Here is a 26,395-nt window from a genome sequence, read left to right as displayed (position 1 = left end):
TTCTTTACAGGTGGATTTCATAGTCAATTTCCTTGTAACTTGATCACAATCTTGAGACCATAATAGAAGTGAAGAAAGAGTTTCTAACTTAATGTTTTTTTCTTTTCATATTTTTACATATTCTTACTCATCTTATTTTTAATGTTTTTTCTTCTTTTTATGCTTTGATTTTTCTTTAAAAAATCTAGAGTTTATGTTCACTTTATTGAGAGATAATTAAAGCCCTTTTACTTTGGTTCAAAGAACTTAGTTTGAAAGTGCATCTAAATAAAGGTTGTATTATTAGGATTTTAAAAGGCATACTGCAAACATCTTTTTTTTTATTATTATTATTAATATGGGTGTTCAAGATAATTTGCACGCATCTCGACTAATCCCACAAGTTTTGAAGTTAATGATCATGTAAGCCTTCAGTTGTCTTGAAGTTTGTGAGACATAAACTAGTGACTTTTAAGGAGCAAATCTAGGACCTGACCAGTTAAGTTACACCTTTTAATTGCACAAATGAGGAGCAATAAAGTCTCAAGAATTCATCATTGACAACAACAAAAGATTCATTATTTTAAAGTGCTTCAACAAGTAAGTACCTTTTTTATTTTAATTTAAACATAATTAATTTTATTATTAGTATGCAAGCTAAAATTTTGACTTTATATCAATTTCAAGTTTGAATATATACTTAGCACACATATTAGTATCCTTTAAGTATATTTGTGTTGAAACCATGTTTGTTTTGAGTCTTATTTTTAGATGTTCATAAATCTAAAATTATATGCAATATAAACTTACATTCAAACAATTTTATTTATGGTTTTGAAGATTTGAGTTTCCACTTCTTAACAATTCATGAATGCATCTTGTATCTACAATCTATTATTTATTACTAAAACCTTAAAAAAAACTAGATTGCAAATTAATGGTCTATAAAATAAATTTTAGATTTCAAAAGATTATGCTATTATTGGATCAAAACATCATATAAATGGTTTAAAGTTCAAGAATTAAGGCCAAATAGTTTGTTTTCTTCTTCTTTTTTCCTTCATATATTCTATAAACATTCGTGAAAATTTGGAAAGAAAACCTAACTTAATGGACATGATTGTTATTATAATTTTTGTTTTTCAAGTAACACTAGACTGCAGGTTTATAGCTTAAAAAAAAGATAGGAAAAGATTTTGCATGGTAATAACAAAATACTCTTAGTGTAAACCTTTTATGTTCTTATGTCCCTTTTATTATTATATATATTCCCATTCAGCAGATTTAACAAAGATAGAAATAAAGACTTAAAGATGGATTAATTATAAGAAAAATCCAACTAGCTTCTAGACATACCTTCTTTTCTACTTTCATGGATTAGGAACAAAGTGAGTTATCATGAGACTTATCTTTTTATTCCTATTTTTATCTTCTTCTTTCTTTTTGAAGCTGTATGTTCTTTACTTTTGATTTCCTTTCTTAAAATGCAGAAACTGCCCGTTTAAAGGGTTAGGATGAATATTGCCATTATGTAAAGATACTACACTTCCATGATTCATGACTCGTGTATACTTATATTTTTGCAGACTTGGGATAGCTAATGAAATGATCTATTTTTTCTAAATTTATGCATTTCATAAAAGAAAAGTTTTTACGAGAAGAAATAAAGACAGGAAGAAGAGAAGAGACAACAAAGATTAAATTTGAATTTATTTCAGATTGAATGAATAAACTGATTGCATGCATTCATTACAATCGTTACACATATATATTCAAAACTAACAAAAAAATTGCAAACTTCTAGCATGAAATCATGCTATGATCTGTTAACATGATAACATATTAACTAACTCCTAGATACTAGGACAATAACTCATTATTTGCATGAGAATTAGAAATAACAGAAACAGAAAAGATTTTTGACAATCCATGAAGCAATCTTCAACACTCCTCCTTGCTTGAGGAGCTGCAAACTCCAATCTTTTGTCTTAAAAACTCAAACCTGTTTACTGGCATTGGTTTAGTAAACAGATCAGCCAATTGATTTTCAGACTTGTAATAAATCAATTTAACTTCACCATTTTTTTGCATCTCTTGTAAAAAATAAAGCTTGATGTTAAAGTGTTTTGTTTTTCCATGAAACACTGGATTATGAGAGATTGTTATAACTGCTTGATTGTCAACTAAGATTTCAATTGCTTCTTCTTCTTTTTCTTCTTCTTCTTCTTCCATGTGTAAATCTCATAATAACTTCTGTAACCATAATGCTTGATTTACTGCAGATGTGACTACAATGAACTTTGCCTCTATAGTAGATTGAGCAATGCTATCTTACTTCTTGGATGACCATAAAAATATTATAGATCCTAGATTAAAATAGAATCCAGAGGTGTTTCTCATGTCATCAATGGTTCCACCCCAATCACTATCAGAAAAACCATGTAGTTTTAACTTTTGACACTTCAAAAATTTAACACCAAAGATGTATGTCCCTTTGATGTACCTTAGAATTCTTTTGGCTACTCTTATATGAATTTTGCTTGAACAATGAATAAACCAAGATAGAAGACTTGTTGCATAAAGTATGTCAGGTCAGGTTGTTGTTAAATATAGCAAACATCCAATCAAGCTTCTGAATTTTTCTTCATCTACTCTATCGGCTTACAATTCTCCATATCGAATTTCTTTATGATTTCCTTTGAATACGTCTTTTGGCAAATGAATATTTCATTTTTGCTTTACATGATTTCCATTCCTAAAAAGAAACTCATGAGACTAAGGCCAATCATTTCAAAAACTTGTATCATATTCTGCTTGAATTCTGCAACCTGCACTGAATTGCTTCCTGTCACTAAAAGATCATTAACATAGAGTGATATTATAAGCACATCATCATTGATTCTCTTCACATAAAGTGTTGCTTCAGATAAACTTTTCTGAAATCCAAATGCTATCAAATAGTCATCAATTCTACCTATCAACCTCCATGTGCTTGTTTCAATCCATAAAGAGCCTTCTTTAGTAGATAAACTTTGTCTTCTTTTCCTTGAATCACAAAACCAGCTGGCTGCTCAACATAAATTTCTTCTTATAGAATGCCATTTAGGAAGGCTGCTTTAACATCTACCTGGAAAACTTTCTAGTTTTTATGTACAGCAACAACAAACAAGAATCGAATGGTGTCCATCCTTGTTATAGGTGAAAATGTATCTGAATAATCAACACCATAAATTTGAGCATACCCCTTAACAACCAGCCTAACTTTATACTTATTGATGGTGCTGTCTGCATTCAGTTTAGTCCTAAATATCCACTTCACTCTAATAATGTTTTTTTCTAGTGGTTTGTCAACTAGTTCCCATGCGCAGTTCTTCTCAATCAGGGATATCTCCTCCTGTATTGCTTTCTACCATTCTCAATTTTGTTTTTCTTATTCATAGCTTCCTAGTTCGCAGATAGCTACATTGCTCCTTTAATAAATATCATCAAGGGATCAAGTGCCTCTAATTAGTGAATCATTAAATGATTCATCCTGCAATGAATCTGCTAACTGCACATTTCTTTGTGAGTCTCCCCACTCTCATCGTTCTTCTTCATGGAAATGGACATCTCTTGTAATAACCATCTTCTGAGTTTGAGGATGATAAACTTTGTAGGCTTTAGAAACATCACTATAGCCAACAAAGATTCCTGACATTGCTTTCTTATCAAGCTTGTCCCTTTTTATCTGTGGAACATGAACAAAACAAATATTGCCAAAGATCTTAAGAAACTTAATGAAGGTTTGTAGTTATACCAAACTTCAAAAGGTGTCTTTTCTTTCAACAATTTTGTTGGAAGTTGGTTTTGAAGAAAGACAGTTGTGTTAGCTGCTTCTGCCTAAAACATCTTTGGCAAATTCTTTTCATGTAGCATGCATCTCACCATTTTTATAATGTATCGATTTCTCCTCTCACTGACTCCATTATATTCAGGAGTGTAAGGGGCAGTGAATTGATGTTCTATACCAGCTTCTTCATAGTAGAGATTGAATTCTAATAAAGTGTATTCTTTGTCATTGTCTGACTGAGTGGATTGAATTCTGTAGCTGCTCTTATTCTCCACATTCTTTTTGAATCGCTAAAAAATCCCAGCTACTTCTTACTTATATTTCATGAAGAAAATCCAGCACATTCTAGTAAAGTCATCAATACAGAGTATGTAATATCGACTACCTTTTATTGAAGGTATGCTACGTGGACCAACAACATCTGTATGAATCAATTAAAGTTTCTTTGTAGACCTCCATGTTGATTTTGGAAACGGTTTCTTGTTTTGCTTACCAAATTGACAAGCATTACAATTTGGCAACAGATCGGTGAATGAAGGCACTTCTTTTACAGCTTCATGCTTCTTCATGCTGATCATTCATTGTCGATGATAGTGACCTAATCTCTTATGCCACACTTCCATGTCATTTAGTTTTGTTGGAAAGGTTGTGTGCTCCTTCTCTAATGGTAAAAATGAAAAGCTTTTGCCTCTTATTTTGGCTTGTAATGTTTTATATCCATCAGTATAAAAAATATAGCAAGATTGATTTTTGAAAACCATTTGCATGTCTTTCTTTATTAATAGCCCAACACTCAATAAATTCTGATCTATATCAGGTACATAAATAACATTAGAAATAGTTTTTGTACCTGAGTTGGTAGTGATGGTAGTCATTCCTTTTCCCTTTGCTGCTATACAATCACCATTTCCAATTTTGACCTTGGAAACTTCAGTAGTTTGCAAAGTTCTGAAGAGATTCTTATCAGAAGTCATGTGATTTGTGCATTCACTATCGATTAGCCAGTGATCTGAGGATGTTTGGATTGAAAAACATGTATCTACAAACATTTGATCTTCATCATCTGAATTGGCAACTTGAGCATCTTTATCCTGTTTCTAAAATTTTATTTTGCAGATGATTGCTTTATGTCCCATTTGATTACATTTATTGCACTTTGCATCAGATCTCTTCCAACATTTGAATGGTGAATAACCTAACTTGTTGCAGTGTTGACATGATGGAAAGTTTCTCTTAAAATTTTAATTCTTTGTTCTGGAATTGACTGACAGTAGTCTTACTACTGCTTGAAGTCTGATTTTTTCTGAAGAATTTCTTCTTATCAGAATCGAGATACTTTGGTTATAAAGCTCCTTTAGTAATATGATCTTGCCCCATAAGTCTCCATTGCTCTTGAGCCTACAAGGCATTTATCAATTCTACTAAGGTGATTTTGGATAGATCCTTTGTATTCTCCAAAGTGGTTAAAGATGCTTTATATCTTTCAGGCATAGTTACTAGAATTTTCTCTATAATTTTACAATTAAAGAAATTTATGCCAAGTAACCTTACCTTGTTGACAATTCCAAGTAATTTTTCTGAATGCTCTTTGATGGTTTCAGAATCTTTCATTCTCTGTAATTTAAATTCTCTTATCAGATTAAGACTTTGCATGCCACGAATTCTTCCATCTCCTATATACTCCTGTCATGGGGTAATTTTTCGCTCTATGAATAAACCCGTGCGGCAACCTAGTGTCTTACTAGACTCAACCTTCCCTCGTCAATCCCACTCGTGTTTTCCTAGTAACTAATCAAGCAAAATACACAAGTAGAATAAGATAATCAAAGTACACAGCAAGCTTTACAAGAACTTTTTCCCAACCTTTATTGATCTCATAAACAAAGATAATTATACACAAATTCGTATATGTGTTATGCACAAAGCTTGCATGCTACACCAAGCTATCTCTAACTCGTACTCTACATATTCTTACATGCCCTTACATGTTGAACATGCCCCATGCATGCTGTTGTATGCCCATACATGTTTCTCTCAACCAAGAGCTGCAACAAGTATTTATAAATACATGCTGAACATGCCCCATGCATGCTGCTGTATGCCCATGCATGTTTCTCTCAACCAAGAGTTGCAACAAGTATTTATAAACAAGAATTTACAAGGCACAACTCTCATTCCTACTTTTAAGCAAATAGTGGGACATTATCTCACCCATGTTCACCCATGAACATAATGGCCCTATTATATACCAAGTAGTAGGTAGTTTTCCCCAATGATCTCCCATGATCTTAGTGGGTTGAGAGCAACCCCTGGTTAGGCCCCATATTTTCAGCCCTCATGATCCTATGATTTTAGATATCCATAACTGCTAACCCACATTCTGCATGCCCATCTAGCAACCCCAACTGTCAGTTCTTGTTGTGTCTGCTACTGATCTATTGCATGCTTTGAACAATCCTTCATCCAAGTTTCAAATTGTGCCAAGTCGAACCACTGACTTGCAGAAGCTGTTGCGTGCTACCGAATTCGTATTCGCGTGCAGGCTGCCAATTCTTGCGCTGCTGAATTCACATTTACATGCAGGTTGCCACTATCTGTGCTATCAAATTCCGCTACAGCCCTAGTTCTCGTTAGCTTATCCCACTAACGAGTTTTCCTGCTTGGCTTGGACAGTCCATCATCTAGCCTATGTTTATCAATAATCTACGCTACAAATTTTCCTTTGACGAACCTACAGCCGCACAAATCTACGCTGCCTTTTTTTTCCACTGTTGGCATAGCTACCACCACACTTAGGCATTATTTTGGATAGCCTACCGAAGTGTGCACCTCATGCACGTTTAACACTGTTACAAACCACCCCCACCAAAAGAATCTGACGCCCTCGTCAGATAGATTTGAAGTACCCTTACACCACATCAATATGGGATCTTTGGTTGATTTAAGAGACATAATACTAGTGAAGATTGTTGTGGAAACAGCTGCAAATAGACAAGCTTTTGCTTTTAATTTCCTTGTTTTTCTCTTTTTATGATTTTTGATCTAAGCTACTGTTGGATTATTTGGTAAAAGATGAACTTTATAGTCTTCTTCAATAGCTTCCCAAAGATCTAACACCTCCAAATAAGTCTTCATTTTTATTACCCAGAGTTGATAATTTTCTCCATCAAAGATGGGAGAAGAAATATGAGAGAAACTTGTTTCAGCCTCCGTTACAGGTCCTTTTAAGATAATAGCTCTGATACCTAATAAAAGTGTTTAAAATAAAAGTGTTTACGGGAAGAAATGAAGATAGGAAGAAGAGAAGAGACAACAAAGATTAAATTTGAATTTATTTCAGATTGAATGAATAAACTGATTGTATGCATTCATTGCAATCGTTACACATATATATTTAAAACTAACAAAATAAAATTGCAAACTTCTAACATGAAACCATGCTATGATATGTTAACATGATAACAGATTAACTAACTCCTAGAAATTAGGACAACAGCTCATTATTTGCATGAGAATTAGAAATAATAGAAATAAAAGAGATCTTTGACAACTCCTTCTTTGACATCCCCATGAAGCAATCTTCAACGCAGACCAATTGATAAACTCTCATAAGAAACAAGTAATCTTGTGTTTTATTTCTTGCTCTTGTTTCATTTTCTAAAGCTGCAAATTTAATGATTATGAAAGCAATATTTTGGAAAGAAATGGGTTGATGGATGGATGGAGATTTTTATTGTAACATGCTATCCTTATTCTTGAACTCACAATTCACATCAAGCCAATTCCTAAATTTTATTATGCCTTGATGTTGGATTTTCAAAGTATGTATGGAAGAAACAACACAATACACGCGTACGTGATGGGATTTTCACATAATAAAGGAGAGAACAAATCATTGTAAAATTGAGATACCAACTATTTTTACCGAGATTCATCTAAAACACGTATGAGATTCAAAAGATATGAACAAAGGCATTCAACTCAGAAAAGATAACAAAGAAACTCCTTGGACAATGTTCTTTAGCTGCTACTCTCATAATTAGTGCTGATGTTGAAGGGGACTGTTGTTGCTATGGCCTTCTACAAGTGCTGTCGTGAGTCTTAATCATTTCAACTTCAGGAAATGAGACCAGCCTTAGGCTTGCACAACCAAATAGGTTTCTCCTTGTTAAGGAACTACCACTAATCCTTGTTAATCTTTTTCTTCTTGAATTCAGTCTTCTTTTCCTCATCTACTTCTTCAGCATCACCCATATATTCCTTCTTTGATCCATCATTCATAAAATTCTCAACTTCTTGCACTTTCACGCTGGAACTCTCAGTCTTTATATCAAACTCTCAACTTTCAGAAGGTCCAGACAACAATTCATAATAAACAACACTCTTTTTATTCAAAGAATCAAACTTCACTTTATTTTCTTCAAAATCCACTTCTTGTTTCTCTCTAAAACTAATCTCATATTTAGTTAAAGAAGAGCATTTTACCTCCTTGTAAGTATTTTGATCGATTATAGTAAGTTCTTGATGTGATGAGAATTGAACATAATATTATTTCCCTATTTTGATCGATTATAGTAAGTTCTTGATTTGATGAGAATTGAACATAATATTATTTTCTCTTATGGTTGGATGAACACTTGTACAACATTGAAGAGCATTGATGCATGAAATAACATGTATTCAGAGGAAAGCTTGATTTTCATCATGAAACATAACAAGCTTCGTTATAATCCTGAATTACTAAAACAACTTAAGCAAGTCAATTTTGAAAACTTCATCCCTCATGTTTGTGAACAATGATAACTTTGAAAGTTTCAATCATTTTTTAACAACCCTCCTTGAAAGAAGTTGGATTTCGATCATTTTGATGATTGACTTTTGCTTAGATTGATTTGGTCAATGAAAGAATCACCAAAGATGATTCTTTTGAGCCTCCTTGCTTTTTGGTTGGTCATAACAGATTTAAGGGTTGCCAACATGGCTTTCATTTGCAAATAAAGTTCCTTTAGAACCCTCCCATATTGTTTTTCACCATTGTAATTTTTCTTTTCTTTTTTTGTATAGTAACAAACTTCCTTTGGCCTTGGAAGTTTGTTTTGATACTAATTGGTAAAGATATTCCTTAACAAACAAGATTTTAGAAAAAAATTAAGGGAGAAGTAGAAGAAATTAAAAAAGAACTAATATTTTACACCGTCAAAACATCAATTTTATTTGTATGGATTCCACCATTGAACTAACCTTCTAACTATCTAGTAACTTCCATGCAATTAACTCTTCACTATTTTATTAATAGTCACATGCTAAAATGTGTTAATCAATACATGCAAAAATACTAACAATAACTAAATGTTTTCTACCATAGTTATCACATAATGTTGCTAAGTTCCTTATATCAATCCTTTGTTCATAACAAAGAACAATCATTATGTGATTTAGGGATCAATCAAAGCAAAATATCAATGCCAATGATGGCATGTCAATGATGTAAATTTGTATTTTTCTAGCATGTTTTTTATTCCTAAAAGAAGATATTCGAAGGATTCAAAATAGCTATATATTTACCACATTGTTTGAAGATTTTTCAATTAAATCCTTAAATTTCTAAGTAGGATGTTTTGAAGTTGAAAATAGATTTGATGAGGTTTTTAGTATGTTTCTTGAGTTATTTTAAGGTAAAAAAAGGGTTAAAAAATAGATTGTAAAATTCTTGAAACTTATATCCCAATTTGTCGGACATTGTTAGTAGTCAAAATCTTAACCAATTGACAACACTATTTTATTTTTTAAATAAAAAGATTAATGTTTTGTTCCCCTATTCAAATAAGGAAGGAAGCTTGATCTTTTTTATATTGCCATTTAGTTTGTTTTTTAATTTTCTTTCCCCTTGGATTTAAAAAAAAAATCACTAATATTATTTTATTAAATATGAATCGCTTTTATCATTGTTTTCCAATAATTTTTTTTTTTCTGGTAGCATTAACAATCAACTTGTTAGCTCATTTCTCTGATGACAATTGAAAGCCATTAGGACCGTCAAGTTTCACTTATTCACATGGCACGCCATTGATGCAAGGGAAAGTTCACCTTTCGTTTTTGACCGAAACATCCAAGCGATATAAAGTGGGAACGTGGGGGGGTCACCTTACCAAATTACTGTTGTGGACCAATAAGATTACCTATAGATCAAATTTTGGATTTTGATAGATTTTTTTATTTAAATTATTGCTAACTTGAAGAGATGCGTGTGAAATGGCGAGAGGTGAAAAAAGAAGAGAGAAGAGAACTGAAATGAACGAGGAAATTAGATGTATCAAGATCATACACTAGTTATACACTTACCACCACACTGTCAATTCATCCATCAAAACAAATGCTAACGAAAGTTGCCATCTTCTTCAATCAATGTTTCAGACAGATAAAACCAGGTCACATTAGCACCTCGTCGTAAAAAATCTGAAAATTCTGATTCCTGTCATTCTGGGTGTTGAGCAGGAGTGACCAGAGTGGTTATATGGGCTCGAGGAGCGAAACAATGGGTGGGGCATTGCGTGCACTAGTTGGCATCCTCAACTCAGGATCTCAGCTCATGATTTCGTGGGATGGGTCATGCCTCCCTCTAGTTTGTAGCTCAATAGTGGAAATAACCATCCGTGTTCTTAACATTAATGGCAGTGCGAGGATGACTTTTGGGAGAAGAAAATGGGATATCTAACACCACAAATAAATTTAATGGTTCAATCACTGGTGGGGCTAGAATTGAGATCGGTAATAAGGAAAGAAGAGTGGGGAAATTGCCCAATATTATCTACAATATTCAATCAGGTTTCGATTTGACCGATAAGTCTTAAAATGGCCTGATATTATCACTAAAGCTCACTCTTTAATACCTTTTCTTTGTTTACTTCACTTTATTTTCACTCTCAAAATTCCAAAAAATAGGGTGCCTGGTGTTTAGAGGGTGACATTGGAACTTCTAGGAAACTATCGTGATAACATCGGGAAGCTTATAACACTCCTAGTAGAAGTGGAGCATTGATGAATCTAAACTGGCACAAATGAATTGACCCTTGCAATTACGAATAGTGGAAGCAATTTTCGAAATGATTTTGGAGACCTATAGCAACTGTTCAAAATGAAACATGTGTTTTACAATGATGCGCTCCTACTGTTGAAATTGAATCTCTAAACCATGCAGATAGATACAACCACAACTTTGTTCCGCATAGTAACATGTGCTGTCTAGTAGTAGTTTGTTTGGACCACTAATGGCATCACAAACATATTCTCAACTAGCTCCTAGCTATCATTACTAAAAATATCTAGTAAGCTAGCAAACTAGGTTTTTCTCAATGTTCTAAACCTGGAGTCTTAAGCCGCATACAGGACTCTGATGCTATGTTAGATACAATCCTGGCAAGGGAACAGGCTTCTAGTAAAACCAATCCCATGGCAAGAAAAAGGAATACCTATGAGTGAACAACTAGGATCAGCACCAATATAAACAATAAGCCTTAAATGAAAACTCATTTGGTCAAAGGTTTCAGGCATTTCAGATCTAAACTGACCGTACTATTTGAAAACAGACCCAACCAAACAAGAATTCAGTGATTGAAATGGCACCAGTACCTTGGCAATTCAGGAGGAGTTTACATGCAATGTAAGCGCTAAGAAAAGCCTATTCCTAACTACCATTAGAAATATAAAGAAGATCATTAATCTAAAAAAGACTTGTAACTAGAAACTGACGTGTGAAGATGACTGGCCAAAACAACACTCTAAAGGATACCTGGAAAAAAAAAAAATTCTTTTAGGGCCACTTGACCTTATTGAAAACCAGTTTCCACCTTACTATTGACTGGATATGATATCCTACCTAAAAAAAAATACTCTTAACATGTGAGCAAGAAGACATGACAGACCATAAAAGTCCTTTAGTTGAATACATCTGATGAGGAAATGTCTCTGCTACTACACTTAGTCTCCATATGATAAGGTTGTGAAAGCTATAGCCTAGATGTTATTAACACACATGAATACGCTCAATTTCATTATGTTAAGTCACAAACACCAAACATTTTCACAAGCCAAAACATATCCACTCCATCTGTAAAAACTGAAAAACTATCAAAACTCACAATAGTTGAGTACCATAAAGAGCTCCAGACAAAATGACTAAAACATCAAAACATTGAATTACCATGGGGGTTAGCAGCCAAGAAGGTAGATTGGATTCATGAACAAGCTATTAGAATTATATTTGGCATTTTTCAACCTAATTTTCACACTCAACATTTAGGACGAAACACACACATGCCAACATAAGAAGCCAATCCTAAAGACTTAATATGAAAGCATGATAGATGTAAACGAGTAGGATTTTCATCTAGGAACTATCTTCATAAACACAACATGCAAATTCTCTAGTATGCTATAAACTAGCAAACTTGATATTAAACGAGAAGATGTAAATGTAACACCTTCAAATTAATTCCATGAAAAAGAAAAAAAACCATCATCCTTCTAATGTATTACCAAGCACGAACGAAAAGAACTCACGAACGGGAGAAAACTCCACCAAGCCAATATCCATTGCATACCCAGCAACAGGCAACTTCAAATCTCTCAAAACACATAAAGACTCACCCATCCTTGCCTTGGGGACATCCTGAGCCACTGCACAATAAGGAATCCAATTGTCCGGGCGATATTCTTCACTGATCTCAATCCCCTCCTTCCTCATTGCATCACACAACTGAGAATGGAATTGAAGAAGGGAAAGCGAAGGCGTGGGGGCTAAAAAGAGAATATTGTTGTCATTCGGAAGGCAACCAATGGTGGAGAGAGATAAGGGTAATGGTTCTTGCTTAGATGCGAAAGTCTTGATGATTGATTCAAGCTTAGTGGGATCAATAAAGGGAGTTGAATAAAGGGTTATGTGAGGACGAGACTCGATTTCAATAAGTTGGCTGCTTATTTGACGTCGAGCCAGCACGTTCCAGGCCTTGAGCACCTGGTTTTCAAGTGCCGGATCGAAATAGAGCTCAATAGCATAACCACCCTCTGACATTGAATCAAATCAAATTTGAGATCTAGAAACCCTTGATATTGTTGACTGCAATGAAATCAAAACCCTAGACGCAGTTGGGATTCAACAAAATTACAAAGGGAAAACTGTTGAGGCCAGGCAGATCGGATCAAGGGAGGAGAGATGAAATGCTAAACGGTGGATGGAGATGGACACCTAGTTTAATTTAAGAAGAAAAGAAAAGAAAAAAAAGAAAGAAAAGAGAGAGAGAGAGAGAGAGAGGGTTTCCGTTTCATGAAAACAAATTCAAGAGAGAGAAGGAGAAGTAGTTTCTGTGACTACGAATAGGATATTTTTCACTCTGAAGAAATTAACAGTTTACAAATTATGAACAAATCCATCCATCTTTCCATATTACTCTAAGATCCACAAGTATTGAAATCGATCAATTTGGTCCCCATACTTTATGAATTTAACGCATGACGTGCGCAAGATTTTTAAGTATAACAGTCACTATTAGCTCCTTCATTGAAGTTTTCATCCCCATACACCGATTTTCGCTCATCACTTGCACGAGATTTGTATAAAATGTTTTTTTAAAAAAAAGCATTACCTTTTATCTATTAACAGATAAAATAATAATAATTGTTAAATATTTATAAATAATTGTTCATTTTTAGAGTAAAAAATAAAGATAAATTACTTAGAAGGAGGATGAACAATAATATCTGCTTACAATCATCACTGCCCTGAATGGGATGATAGATTACACGTAATTCCTGAAGGGATAAAAGCTACAGATTTAAAGCAATTTTCAAGGGAAGGTAACCAATATAAAAGAATACAGTGTCAAATTTACTAATCAGCAACCAACCCTCTCACAAAACCGAGGTTATGTCCTTGATCAGTGACCAAAATAGAGGGGGCAGCCAACGGCTACTGCCTTGCTAGCGCATCGCGAAGCAGCAGCATTGGATGCCATCGCCAACAGCAGTGGTGCTAGCATTGTCCTGTTGCACGCGTAGGGCCAAGTCGGCAGTAGTGGTTTGAGCAACAACAAGGAGCTGCTACCGTACAATGGCTACTAGAGCCTCACGCAAAGGGTATGGTTGTAGTTTTTTCAAAAATATTTTTTATTTAAAAATATATTCAAATAATATTTTTTTATTTTTTTAAATTAATATATCAAAATAATCTAAAAATATTTTCAAAATACAAAAACAAAAAAACATAAAACCATAGCGTGACAACCAATCTTAGGAGTATGGCCAGCAACAGTGGTAAACAAGAAGATGTGGTAGAATTACGGTTAGCTCATTTTAGGGTTTTCGTGGTTTGGATTATGATTCTACTCCTGAAACATGTTTTTAATTAAAATAATTTTAAAGGCACAGGCAATGATGAAAAAAAACTTGCATGTTGAATCGTTAATGGAGCTTCCTCTTAGAAGAAAAGGCATCACACTAACAATAAACCCAAGGCCACAGCGTATACAGACTCTAATTCCATCACTGTTTGCCTTTGTTCTGGAAGAGACAAATGATGATCTCTTAAACAAGTCACTTGTAAAATTTTCTTTCATCTAATAAATGTAGGAATCCTCCACAAAAATAGAAAACAAAAATACTGCATCGAAACCTTCCATACAAAATTATAGCTGAACTTATACCACTCCATTTAATCGTTCGGATGCTCATGCCACTGCTATGCACATGGACCTGATTCCAAGACAACCTTGACAGTCAGATATTTCATGGGATAGCAACGTATAAATGGTTGCTCGTGAAGTTGGATCGTGTTCGGTAAGGTAGAAAAGTTGTTCTGTTTTGCCACTGACACACGTATGATCAACACACCAGAAAAGACATCTCGCATCAAGTTCTGCATTTACTGGTGTGGTCTTAGTACCAACTTGTATGCCTGTATTTCCATGGGAGAGATGACTACATGTCCCTCCTGACCCACATCCGCAACCTGCTCCATATATCCAAGCATCTCTATGTCTTCATGCAAAAGATTCAAAGAAGTTGCCTTTGCTTTCAACACCTCGAGCCCCTTGAACATGTTGAAAAGATTTAGAGGTTCATTAGCAACAGTGGTACACTGAGATCTGCCCTTTCGACAGTATGAAGTATCCCAATGTCTCCTCTGCAAGATCAGGACAAACCTAGGATCTTCAATCAGCTGCTGAGAATATTTTGATGGCCGGGGAACTTTAAAATTCACAATATGCAAGTCACAAGGCAAGGGAGCGGCCAAAGGTGAGAAGGATCTTGGAGGTGGTTGCACAGATAACTCCTGGGGATTCTTCGCTACAAATGCATGCAATGGATAATTCAAGTGAGCACCAACTAAGTGAGAGAGAAGAGACGGGCTGAGGGGAAGAGGATTGGAAACTGGATCTGAAGTGGAAGAAATGTTAGACTAAAAAAGAATGTGAAAGATCACATTCATTGGACGCTTATCCATCACTCCTTGCCCAAGACCACGCCCATCGTCTCTTAGCAAACGGCGGTCAAGCATAATCTCTAACCATCCATCTTTAAGGCTGGCCGCACCCAGTGACTGTCTAGAATGGACAGAAAACCTCTTGCCATTGGATCCTTGCATGAATGCTAGAGAAGGCATAGGGTAGTAATTCCCCTGCAGGGGTATCTTATCATAAGTCTCTCTCCTGCTCATCTGGAAGCCATTTAAATCAGAAAAGAAAATCCTTTTATTATCGAGATCTGTCTTGTATCTAACTATCAATTCCCTGTCATTAAAATCTTGGCCAAGAAGCTCAACATGGTATTCTTTCTCGATAAGCAATTCCCTCATAGTACTATCTCCATTATAAATTCGAGTGCTATGGGAGATGGGGGCCTTTTCCCATGTCGTTTTAGGATAAGAATACACTTCCTGAACCAATAGACCCTCAAATATCACCATGTGCCCACCAGCCTCAATGATAGGTTGAGCATGACCATTGGGTTTGAATAGGTAGGCCCCACTTCCATAACTAGAGTACATTCCTATTTCTTCACCCACATCATTTATGGAACCATCTTTACGAGTTACTTTCTGCAACAGACCATGCTTGATATCAAAGGTGAGAGTTTGATGTTGATTCTGAATTTCAGCCACACGACCTTCTATTTTGGAGCAAGCATACGGAGCAGGGCAAGAAAATGAATCGGACATCGAGAGGTATTTTAGTTTTGCTGGTTTTGCCTTTTCACATCCCACAAAACCATTAGCAACATAATATGTTTGCAATCCCATGGCAGGAACAGAAGCTTTCCAATGGAGACGATGCCTCCCAGTAAAAACCTTGCTTTTATCATGCTGCAATTCAGGGGACACTTGGCTTGGGACACAAGTCCAGTTTGAATCCAAAACAGTAACATCAGGCCTTTTAACAATGACCATCACAACCTCTTCTCTAGTTTGCTCCAAGGGATTAAAAAGCACAACAGATTGTGAAGTTCCTTCACGAGCATTGATTGCCTTAAGCACTGGTTGAACATCATATTTAGATCTCACCTGTTCTGACTCAAACTGGGATGGACTATGATCAGACTTTTCATGGTGAATACCAAGGAGTACTTCAATTGATTTGGACATGAAAATTTGCAAGTCCTGTAAAGAAGTGTGCATCCGAATTCCATAATCCTGAACAACATGATCTTTAGCTGTGCCAGTTACCCCATCATGATGTTGGAAAAGAGCTAAATTCCTCCTCGCAGCAGTCATCTTGTAGGCAAACCCTGTGGCCAATTTTTCACATTGTGCTCTCTGGCAATATCCATGCAACAAAGCCATCATTATTTCTGCAGCACGAAGTGTTTGCTCTAGTACCCGATCAACAGCCTTAAAGAAAGGCCTTGAGATGTAATAGCCACTCCAATAGTCCTGTTGCCTATCAGCATAAGTAAAGAAGTCACCTGATAGAGATGGAAAACCCCCAATTTGACCAGAGCCAACCTCTCCAGGAAGAGAATAATTTATCCTGTCAGCCTCTTCACGAAGAGTTTGGAAGTAATCATCCAAAGTACCAAATTTTGCCTCTGCATTTAAACTGGGATTGGAGTTGATATAATCAAATAACATTTGGTAATTCCGAAACTGAGCCTCTGCTTCATCAATACTGATGTAACGGAAATCATCACCAAGAGGAACAAGGAGAGTATTAGTCCGGTACAGAGTTGATTTCTTCCTGTACTGATCCAGTAGCTTTAGTGCTCTCTCCTGAATATTTTCCTGGCTGATTTCCACTGGATGTTTGCCCCATGGACACAGTTCATAATTAAAGCCATGCATTCGAGCAAAATCAAATTCACAACAAATAGCAGGCTCTGGTCCACAAGTATGAGGAATATCATAGGAATAGAAGGGCATCATGTGTGTAAAAATATCAGTGCTTTCCTCAGCATCCCAGCTCTGACGCCATGTGTATTCTAAATTCTTTTGCAAAGCAAGTTCCTTCTTCAGCTCATAATGGGTTCTTTGAATAAGCATGTTCTCGAAACCCATACGACGAAGCAGATATGCCATGGTGGGAGAGTAACCAAATGGATCTATTGCCCATGAATTCTTAGGAACAACCCCGATTGTGTCATTCAACCACATATTCCCTTCTGTAATCTGAAACATAAATTCCAAAATGCTTCATTCAGATAATTACCACTGGAAAAAAATAAAATCCTAGGCATAATTTTCATCACACAACAATGCTTCTGTTTACCAATACCAGTTGTGAGTAAAACCAAAGGCACCAGGTCACTAACTGAGAAAATAGATTATAACATACCTACAATTATATCTTATAGTGAACAAAAACAAAACAATCTAAGAGATTGCATCAAGGAAAATTAACTGCACACCAGGAACAACTAAAAAAGGCAAGATTGAATCTACTCACTAGTTCAGCATCAATGTCCCATTTGTCAGTGTGTGACTTAAAAATACAAACCAATTTTTTGGGTACTGGAACTCCAATAAATGGTAAGCTTGAAAATACTCTTCAGTTTAGCATTGATCTTCCATTTGTGTGTGCAAGCATGTCACTTGGAAAATACAAGCCAATTTTGAGTTCCTCAACATCACACTACCTAGCCATATTAGCAAATACAAGACACAACTGATGCATTATTTTTCCATTCTACAGATAGAAAAATGATTTCTTTTTCTCCTGAAAAAGATCGAGAGTAGGACCAAAACAAAACCTCTACATTTTCCCACTATACGCTGTGGGAAGATGGATTGTAAACTATACACATCGCTTTCAACTTGTCAACTTCAACAAAAAAACAAGGACATGCTTAAACAGCAGTTGAATACAGAGATAAGAATCCAAAGTTCAATCATAGTTGTTTAACAAATTCTGAACACATAATTCATTAATGTAACCACACAAATGCATATAAGTAAAGGAGGAGCGCTTCGAAGTATATACCTGCTCGATTATGGCAAAGTAATGCGAATTAGCCTGCATCAAGAGAGAGAGAGACTTCATCAGTGATATAAAAAGCACTAGGAGCAGATGCATGGGCATCTATGGAAGTAGAATGATTTGTATATTTTGATAAGCTCATCAACATCAGCATTAACATACCTCATCATTCATTACCCAACCGCCCCCAACAATTTCCAACTGTCCTGCCTTGACTAAATTGGTAAACGATTCTCTTTTTTCCACTGATGCATCCCTCCACCATCTCTCCAAATAAGACATCTCTTCCCATATGAATTTCCGACGAGGATCCTACAAATCGAATAAAACCCGAATGAATTTTATAAGAACAAAAGTAACAAACACAAAATGAACTTTTTTATTATCATTATTATTACCTTAGAAAGTGTGTGGACAATTGTATCAAGTATATGCCTAGATTGCAAGTCATAATACTCCTCCACAGTAAGCTTCCAGCCTGGATCATTATGCGAATGAGGTACCACAAAAACCTTCAATTTCTCACTATTCCATTCATCCCCTTTATAGCTCACTCTCCAACCTTGCTTCCACGGCCCACCATCCTCATCCAAGAACTGGATCCTATCATACAAACCCTTTGTGGTTATATCCACAGTAGCCCCACCATCTCCATCTTCCTTCCTGTTGAAGTTATTGCTGCTGTTTCTGTTGCTGTTGTCATTCTGGGGTGGCTTTCTATTCCGGACCCTGTAATAAGAAGGAGGCTTGGATTTAAAAGGAGAGGAGAGGAGGGGTTTTGGGATGCCAAAGAGGAGGATGGTAATCAAAAGGAAGCAGAGAGAGATTGAAAGAGCGATGGTGAAGAAGTTAGTGAAGATGAAGTTAATCAGAGCCGTCCTTTTGCGTGACTTTCTTGATGGGTGTTTTGATCTAGTCGGAGTGGGAGAGATGGTGGGGAGAAGAGAGTTGGGCCACACGTTGCCACGGCGGGCGTTTCCACCAATGTAAGAGGAGAAAGGCATCGTCTCCCCTCTGCTCTATTGCTGGATATGCTTGTTATTTTCTTTTCAAATGGAAGAGAAGATCATGGGAGGCATCGTCGCTGCCGACTTCCGCCTATGGTTGCCTTCATATAATTGAAAGTTATTTATTTCTCTCGGTGGAGTCTTCCTTCCGTCCAGAGATGAATTTTGGTTCAGTGTTTTTTTTTTTTTGCCCCTTCAATTTTACTCGTATTAATTCGCTGATATTTTATTTACGCCCCTATTTTTTGAAATTTTCAAATGTAGTCCTTAATAAATTCCAATTTTGCAGCCTAATTTTTTTAATGTAGTTTTGGACAGGCCGATCATTTTTTAACACAGAACATTGAATGTGTGTCTTGTTAGCGTATTTTGGATATAGTGAAAAAAAAAATTATCGACCAAAAGATTAATATTTATATTTAATCAAATAAATTAGAGCTATGCCAATAAATACTAAAATAAATTCTTAGTACTATGCCACGGGGAAAAAACGCCAATTTTCTAGATGCATTTTATTGTATTGTGAAATTTTTTAATTGAAAAATGTAAAGATTTTATTTAAGTTTAATAAAATAAATTTAAAAATCTAAGAAGTGATAAGTTGAGAAAAAAATTTTAATGGTAATTAAATATTAAAATTTAAAAATATATATTTTTTATAAAAAAAATATAGATAAGTATGGAAATATTTTACTTGACTTTTTTTTAATTCATATGTTTTATATTTTTGTTTTTTTATTTTAGAGGTTATTTTTTATTCAAAAAAAAAATATTTTTATAAATACATCATGCAAATATAGTTTATTTATATAAAATATAAAAAAAATTACAATAACTTCTTTGATACATTTAAAACTAAAAAATAATTATAAAAATAGTTGTTATTTAAAAAAATAAACTAAATAATTTAAAAAAATCGATGGAAAGGATGTGTGTGCACGTGGGTTTATTTTTAAGACTTAGTTCCAAAATATTATTTATATGAAAGATTAATTTTACCATAAAAAATTTTTTATTATTGTTTCAAAACTTTTTCTTTTAAATTGACATTACCAATCATGGGATTTATTAAAATTTTAAGTCTATTATGCCATCATTTTTTACATTGTAAATTCTATTAAATTCAAACACTTTAAATTACATTCAAATCACTCAGAATTTGCATACTCTACATGTAGTATTTAAAAAATCATTCAGATTAGAAACTACCTTTACATAAACCCATCTCTTTATATATATATATATATATATGAAATGTTAGCAAAAATAATTAAAATTAGGTTAAAAATAAAAAAAAAATTAGACCTAGGCATCATCAATCACCAAAAAGACCAAGTGTATATAAACTTAAAAACTCAAATACACGTAATCAATCTATTTTTTCAAGAAGTAGATAACACGTTATTTATAATATTTTCAAGTTATCACCGATGACAAGAAAATCAGGGTCTAAATTTTAAGATTAAAAAAACTATTTTTCATCACTAAAAACACCATAAAATACCTTTAGAATGCCAATAAACCAACTTCTTAATCTAAAACATTTTTAAATTGGTTCAAAAACACAAAACTAAACAAAAATAATTTTATATCAACTCAATTTTTTTTTTCTTTTGCAAGATGAAAGGAAAAAAACATCTCAATGAATTAAAACTTATTGATATTAAGAATAAGATTTTTTGTTGTTGTTAATACGACAAGAAATGATTTTTTTTTATTGTTTTTCCTCTCAAATTAGGAGTTTAAAGATAAAAAAAATAAATTTTTTTATTAAAATACCTAATTTTTAAATAAAAGGATTAAAATATATAATTCAATTAAGTTAACAGATTTGAAAATTATGACTAACTTATAAAAATATTGGAGCAGGATTAAAAAAAATTATGAGTAATGTTTTCACATTATTTATTGTAAGATAAATATAAAATTTAACCAAGAAATAAAAATACAAAGAAAAATTCATTAAGGTGTTTTAATAATATTTAATCAAAAAATAATAAAATAACAAAAATTGAAAATCCAAATGGATTTTAAAGTGAATTAGTTTAAAAAAATTATACAAATAGTTTATTTAATTTTGTTATAAAAAAATTGAACATGCTTTTATATGTGTGTGTGTGTATTATTCAAATCAAATTAATATATTTAACATGGTGATATTGGACTTTTTTTTAAAATGAAACAAATATATAAAAGAATATATTATTGAATTTTGAAGTAGGTGTATTTAATGATTTTAATGGTTTGAAAAATGTTTAAAAAACAAGTGAATTTTGTATTTTAATTTTTTTATTTTTTAAAATTCATATTAATTATACGATGTTTCTTGTTTTTAAAGTGAATCTTCTTTCAAAATAAAAATGTATGCATATATATCTTTAATTGAATAATGTGAGAATTTTTTTTATAAAGTTAATTGATAAACTATTTACATTTTTTAGAGGGAATTGAAGTTTACACGACAAAAAGATTATTTTTCCTTTGTTTTGTAAACGGGTGGAGACCAAGATCCATATTGGAACATTAGAGGGTACCTGAGAGAGGATAAATATTTAGATAAAAATTGATAAAATGTAAAATTAAATTAAACAGATTGGGAGCTTTTCTCTTTCCTAAGCTGCTGAGATTTGGAAATGGATAGGCTGTGAGAGTTGGAACATAAAAACCAAGGACAGGACCTCTTAGCCATAGCAGCAGCAGCAGCAACCTCTCTGCCTCTCTTTATCTCTTATCTAAATCACAAAATGACTACTACGGTCTCAACTTTCTCAGCTCTACAATCAGTTTGCACTCCCAACGCCACCAGAACTCCATCTCCTCATTTCACCCGTCGTATCACAACCCGTTTCCATGGATTTCCCATTTCTTTCAAGCACTTGGCACTGAAAAAGGCCAATGATTTCTATTCCCATGGGCTTAGAAGATTAAGGTCACTTGAAGAGGAGACTCAAATCCCAGAAGAAGAGCAGCAACAAGATGTACCAGAACAATCTGAACAACAGACTGTGTCTGTCCCTGTCTCTCCCTCTGACACTCTCACCATGTATTTCCAGGTAATCTTGCTTCTCTTTCTGTTATTTTAGTGTTTTTTTTCTTGATGCTTTCATCGTTTCATTTATACATGTAGATAAATGTATCAGGAACCCATTAGAAATATTCATTTTGACTGGCAAGTTTATACACATCTTATGAAAGTTTTGTTCTTTCCTGCAAATTCAATGAAACAAATAGTGTGGTTGTGTTTTCTTTTTTCTAATTAAAGCTGTTTAACCACACAAGTTTTCCTAAGGCAGAGTAAGTTAGAGTGTGATCTATGCAATGCAATGGAGACCAGAGAGGGAATGCAATGGATGCTTCCTCCTTATTTTGCATTTTCTTTTGTCAGTGCTAGGTTTTGAAATGGTTACGGGATGCGTTTTAATCAATTAGTCCCCATGTTTCTTGAAATGTAGTTGGGGACTCACTTTATTACTATTCCATTTGTATTTATCTTTAGGATTATTTATACCTTACCTGCATCACTCAATGTATGACATGATTGATTTTCCATATCTCAAGGCAGAGGGAACAATGAATGAAACGGCCATTCCTAAAGTGACTAAGGCCTTAGAGGTACATATGGTTTACTCCTCCCACTTCTTTTTTTCCCTGTTGCTGCTTTCGGTTTGATGGTTTGATGTGAGACGATCAATTTTTTTACAATGCAAATATGCTATTTTAGTTCATCTACAGAATGAGAGTAATTTGCCAACATTTGTAAGGAGAAAATAAAAGCACTGGTTCTTTCCTCTATTGATAACAGTATATGCACGTGGTTCTCGATGAAGTTTTATGCGTTAAGGTGATATGAAGATAGTTGAGGGTTGTTGGTAGGTAGGGAAGGAATTGTTTATATCCAACAGAATGATTCAACTTATCAGAAATACTAGTAAGTGGCTCTTAAAAAAATATACTAATTGAATGTATTGTGCCAATTATTGTCATTTTAAATTTGGTAGTTGAAATCCTGGGTTTGTGGAATTGGCTTTTTAAAGGATCAAAGGACAAACATTGGCAGTCCGTGTATATAAGAAAGATGTAAGCAGAAAAGAAAAAAAAAATGTTGAGTTTTCCTCTTACACTTGAACTTATGTAAGAACTTTATCTGTGTTTTCTTTCTGTTGGGGTTGTATATGATGGCAGTTTGAAGCTGGCCTTCCTAAGAATTGACAGACAAACAAAGAACAATGAGAAGGAGAGGGCAAAGATTGATCTTGTGTGAAGCTTAAATTGTTTGAAAGAAGTGACAAGCAAGTTTTTCTAATGAATCAATACGGAAATCCATTTTGGTGCCAGCTAATTAGTAAGCTCATTTAGCATTTGCCTTACGTAAACTGGAATTACAATCCAGCTCACATTTGATACGAGGGAATTAAGGAAGGGGTAAGGGATCCCTTTCTGAGTTTGGTTGCTGAAATACTATCCAAAACCAATGATATTATTGTACATGGGGGAGTTAAAAGCTAGCATTTGCATATTAGCTCATGGATCAAAGGGCAAACAATGAGTGGTGGATTTAAAAAAAAAAAAACCAATGACAATTTCCTCCTTGATTCTTGATTTTTTGGACTGGTACTCTTTTTCTGTTGACATTGTATATAGTGGCGTCTACTAGAATTTCTAAAAATTGTCAAAAAGAATAAAAGTAAAAAAGATAAGGGGTGGTATGTAGATACTCTATTGTTGGTCTGTGTGAAGCTTGAATTATTATGAAGTAGTAAGCTAATTATCAGGATGGACCCATCCATTTTCTCAGAGGCAAGTAGGTTTCTACAGTGATCGTATCTGTTAGCTAGTTATATGATTTGCTTTCTGTGAATCAAGTTGAGATGTGTCAAATTATGGATGAGAGAGCACACTTATTGTCATGCTTGTTCTTAATTTTTTTTCTTTTAACTTTTCTTGTTTAGGGAACTGAGGGTGTTACAGATTTAAAGGTTCGAGTCCTGGAGGGCATTGCAAGTGTCGAGGTGTGTATGAATGGTGTTTTAAATATCTTATGGTAGAAATTGCAGTGTATTTCAGATATTGGCATATTATTTATCTTTTGGTTAGAACTTTTGGGGCATCTGCCAGTGTTATGATTGCAATGGCAGCATCTGGAAAGATATTCACTCACATTCATTAATCTTGTGGACCTTTTTCTTTCAGAATCTTCTAAAGCAATCATCAAACATTTTATTTTGGATCCCTTACATAAATTGAAGGTGTTTTTAATGCGTAATTGTTTACCTGTTCTGTTTTATGGGTCTTGTCTATTAATTGAATTGTACTTAAATTCTAGAATCAGTTTTGATATGTTAATAGTTAAATCTGAAGCAGATAATGACTTTCATTTTGTTATGTTTTTTTGTCATTGCTTGTATTCAGTTGACGAAACAGACTACTGTTCAAGCTACAGGGGTGGCTTCTAGTTTGGTTGAGCTGGTACAGAGTTCAGGTTTCAAGCTACAAACGTTGAATCTGAGTTTCCAAGATGTGGAGGATGCCCTTGTTTAGGTCATGCAATTTACTTAAGCCAGACAGAAAGGGAAATTTGTATCTTCTTCAGACTCTTTAATTCTGCAAGCACCTTCTTGGGAATGAACTTAATTGGATTCATTCCGGTTCCACTGTGCAGTGTTTAACAGAATAATCTTAATTGATTATGTTCAGATGGAGCAGTGTTTCTGCAGTTTATGGCTTCTTCCCTTCATCTACGTTTAAATGAAAAAACACATGCGTCCAGTGTACCACTACAGTTTCTTAGTGAAATAAAATGCAGTTTAAGGAAGTTCAATCAGCTCATGGCTGCCTTGTTTTCCTAGCGGGATTCATGGACTTCATGTACGTTTACAATTATAGAAACTTGGTCTTTCAGAGTTGGAACGGTGAGCAGTGTTGTGTATGAGTGATGGCGTAGTAGAGCAAGAATGCAATAGGGAGAGCAGAGGAGGAGAAGCAGACAATCTTGATAGATGGTGATGTAGCGGGTGAAGACTTAAGCATAGGTAGAGGGAGGTATAGCTAGGTGTTTTCGATGCTAAAGGATGGGGTGTGTTACAATCTGAGCAGGGCATGATTTTAGTCTTGGGAGCACCACAATCTGTAGGGAAAAGGGCAGGTGTGATGTTTAAGAGGAAGTGTGGTTGTGGAGAGAGTTATGGAGTCAATGGAATGGCAAAGGCGTGCGAGGGAGGCAAGGCAAAATACACAGAATTAAGTGTATATATGCATGATATATACACAGAATTAAGTGTATACATGCATGGTATTTTCTATGCCTGATACGCTTTTCTTATTTATCAGCCCACATATATTATCACTTAAATTCTTGTATTGTTTTGTTACTCAAGTGCATGGACCCAGGCTCTATAAGACTTTAAGCACACAAGATTAACAAGACATAAGTAGTAGGATCCATGGTTAATCTCTTGGTTATTGAACGTATGGGGATAATTGGTTTGATGGGCTCAGAGCAGAGTCTTGACATTAAAGTGCAACCGTGGTCCCTCTCGACACATAACATCCAATTGTTCGTCCAATACTCCAAACCAAAGTAGTTATTTGAAAGGGAAAATATGGTCCCTCTGGATCAAGGGATTATTTTATTTTTAATATTTATTTTTGTTTGATTAATAAGTTCAAAGTAAAAATAAAATTCTTGAGAGATTAATAAGTTCAAAGTAAAAATAAAATTTTTGAGAAAAAATATTTTATAAATAAAATTATAAAGTAATTATAATTATAAGAATTTCTATTGTATCAAAATTTTATTTTTAAATGGCTATAATAGATGATTTATTAAAATTAAATATTAATTAGAGTTGTTGAGATTAATATATATTATATTTTTTTATATAAAAAAATATTTATTTTCATAAATTAAAGCATACAAAATACCTTAAACTAACAGGTAAGTATTTATAAAGTAACATATACACTAAATTACTCCACACAAGAATTTTATATAGAAAATTCAATTGTGTTTATTAAAAGATTCACATAACCGTTGTATAAGTGATTTTTAAACTTGGAATCATCAAGTTATTTTATATATTGATTCTAATTATATATTACCTTAATTATAGATAATAAAT

General features: G+C 34.0%; 3 protein-coding genes and 1 long non-coding RNA gene across 5 annotated transcripts; 2 read left to right on the top strand and 2 right to left on the bottom strand.

The window, feature by feature from the left end:
* Nucleotides 1-1,253: 1,253 nt before the first annotated feature.
* LOC105141685 (uncharacterized) lies at nucleotides 1,254-1,603 on the top strand. Its single transcript, XR_845438.1, has 2 exons — nucleotides 1,254-1,367; nucleotides 1,470-1,603. It is a non-coding gene; the product is annotated as an uncharacterized LOC105141685 (long non-coding RNA).
* Nucleotides 1,604-12,041: 10,438 nt separating this feature from the next.
* LOC105141683 (RNA ligase/cyclic nucleotide phosphodiesterase family protein) lies at nucleotides 12,042-13,154 on the bottom strand. The gene has a single exon (XM_011048980.1). The coding sequence runs from the start codon at nucleotides 12,876-12,878 to the stop codon at nucleotides 12,324-12,326; it is 555 nt and encodes a 184-aa protein (XP_011047282.1). The 5' UTR covers nucleotides 12,879-13,154; the 3' UTR covers nucleotides 12,042-12,323.
* Nucleotides 13,155-14,254: 1,100 nt separating this feature from the next.
* Nucleotides 14,255-19,460, bottom strand: GMII (golgi alpha-mannosidase II). Its single transcript, XM_011048979.1, is given in 4 exon segments — nucleotides 14,255-17,462; nucleotides 18,274-18,306; nucleotides 18,433-18,582; nucleotides 18,669-19,460. Coding segments are annotated over 4 exon segments (3,528 nt in total). The 5' UTR covers nucleotides 19,275-19,460; the 3' UTR covers nucleotides 14,255-14,723.
* A 2,404-nt stretch (nucleotides 19,461-21,864) lies between these two features.
* On the top strand, nucleotides 21,865-25,098 carry LOC105141681 (Heavy metal transport/detoxification superfamily protein). 2 transcript variants are annotated; one of them, XM_011048977.1, is made up of 4 exons: nucleotides 21,865-22,330; nucleotides 22,836-22,889; nucleotides 24,227-24,286; nucleotides 24,687-25,098. In XM_011048977.1, exons 1-4 carry the CDS (start codon nucleotides 22,022-22,024, stop codon nucleotides 24,813-24,815), a joined length of 552 nt encoding a protein of 183 aa, XP_011047279.1. In that variant the 5' UTR covers nucleotides 21,865-22,021; the 3' UTR covers nucleotides 24,816-25,098. The 2 variants fall into 2 exon arrangements, with proteins under 2 accessions (XP_011047279.1, XP_011047280.1); XM_011048978.1 differs by lacking the exon at nucleotides 24,227-24,286.
* Nucleotides 25,099-26,395: the final 1,297 nt, after the last annotated feature.

Source organism: Populus euphratica, unplaced genomic scaffold (assembly GCF_000495115.2).
Source record: "Populus euphratica unplaced genomic scaffold, PopEup_1.0 scaffold126.1, whole genome shotgun sequence".
In the NCBI taxonomy this organism is placed as follows: Eukaryota; Viridiplantae; Streptophyta; class Magnoliopsida; order Malpighiales; family Salicaceae; genus Populus; species Populus euphratica.
Note: the sequence above shows the minus strand (reverse complement) of the source record. Positions and strands in the feature narration are given on the sequence as shown.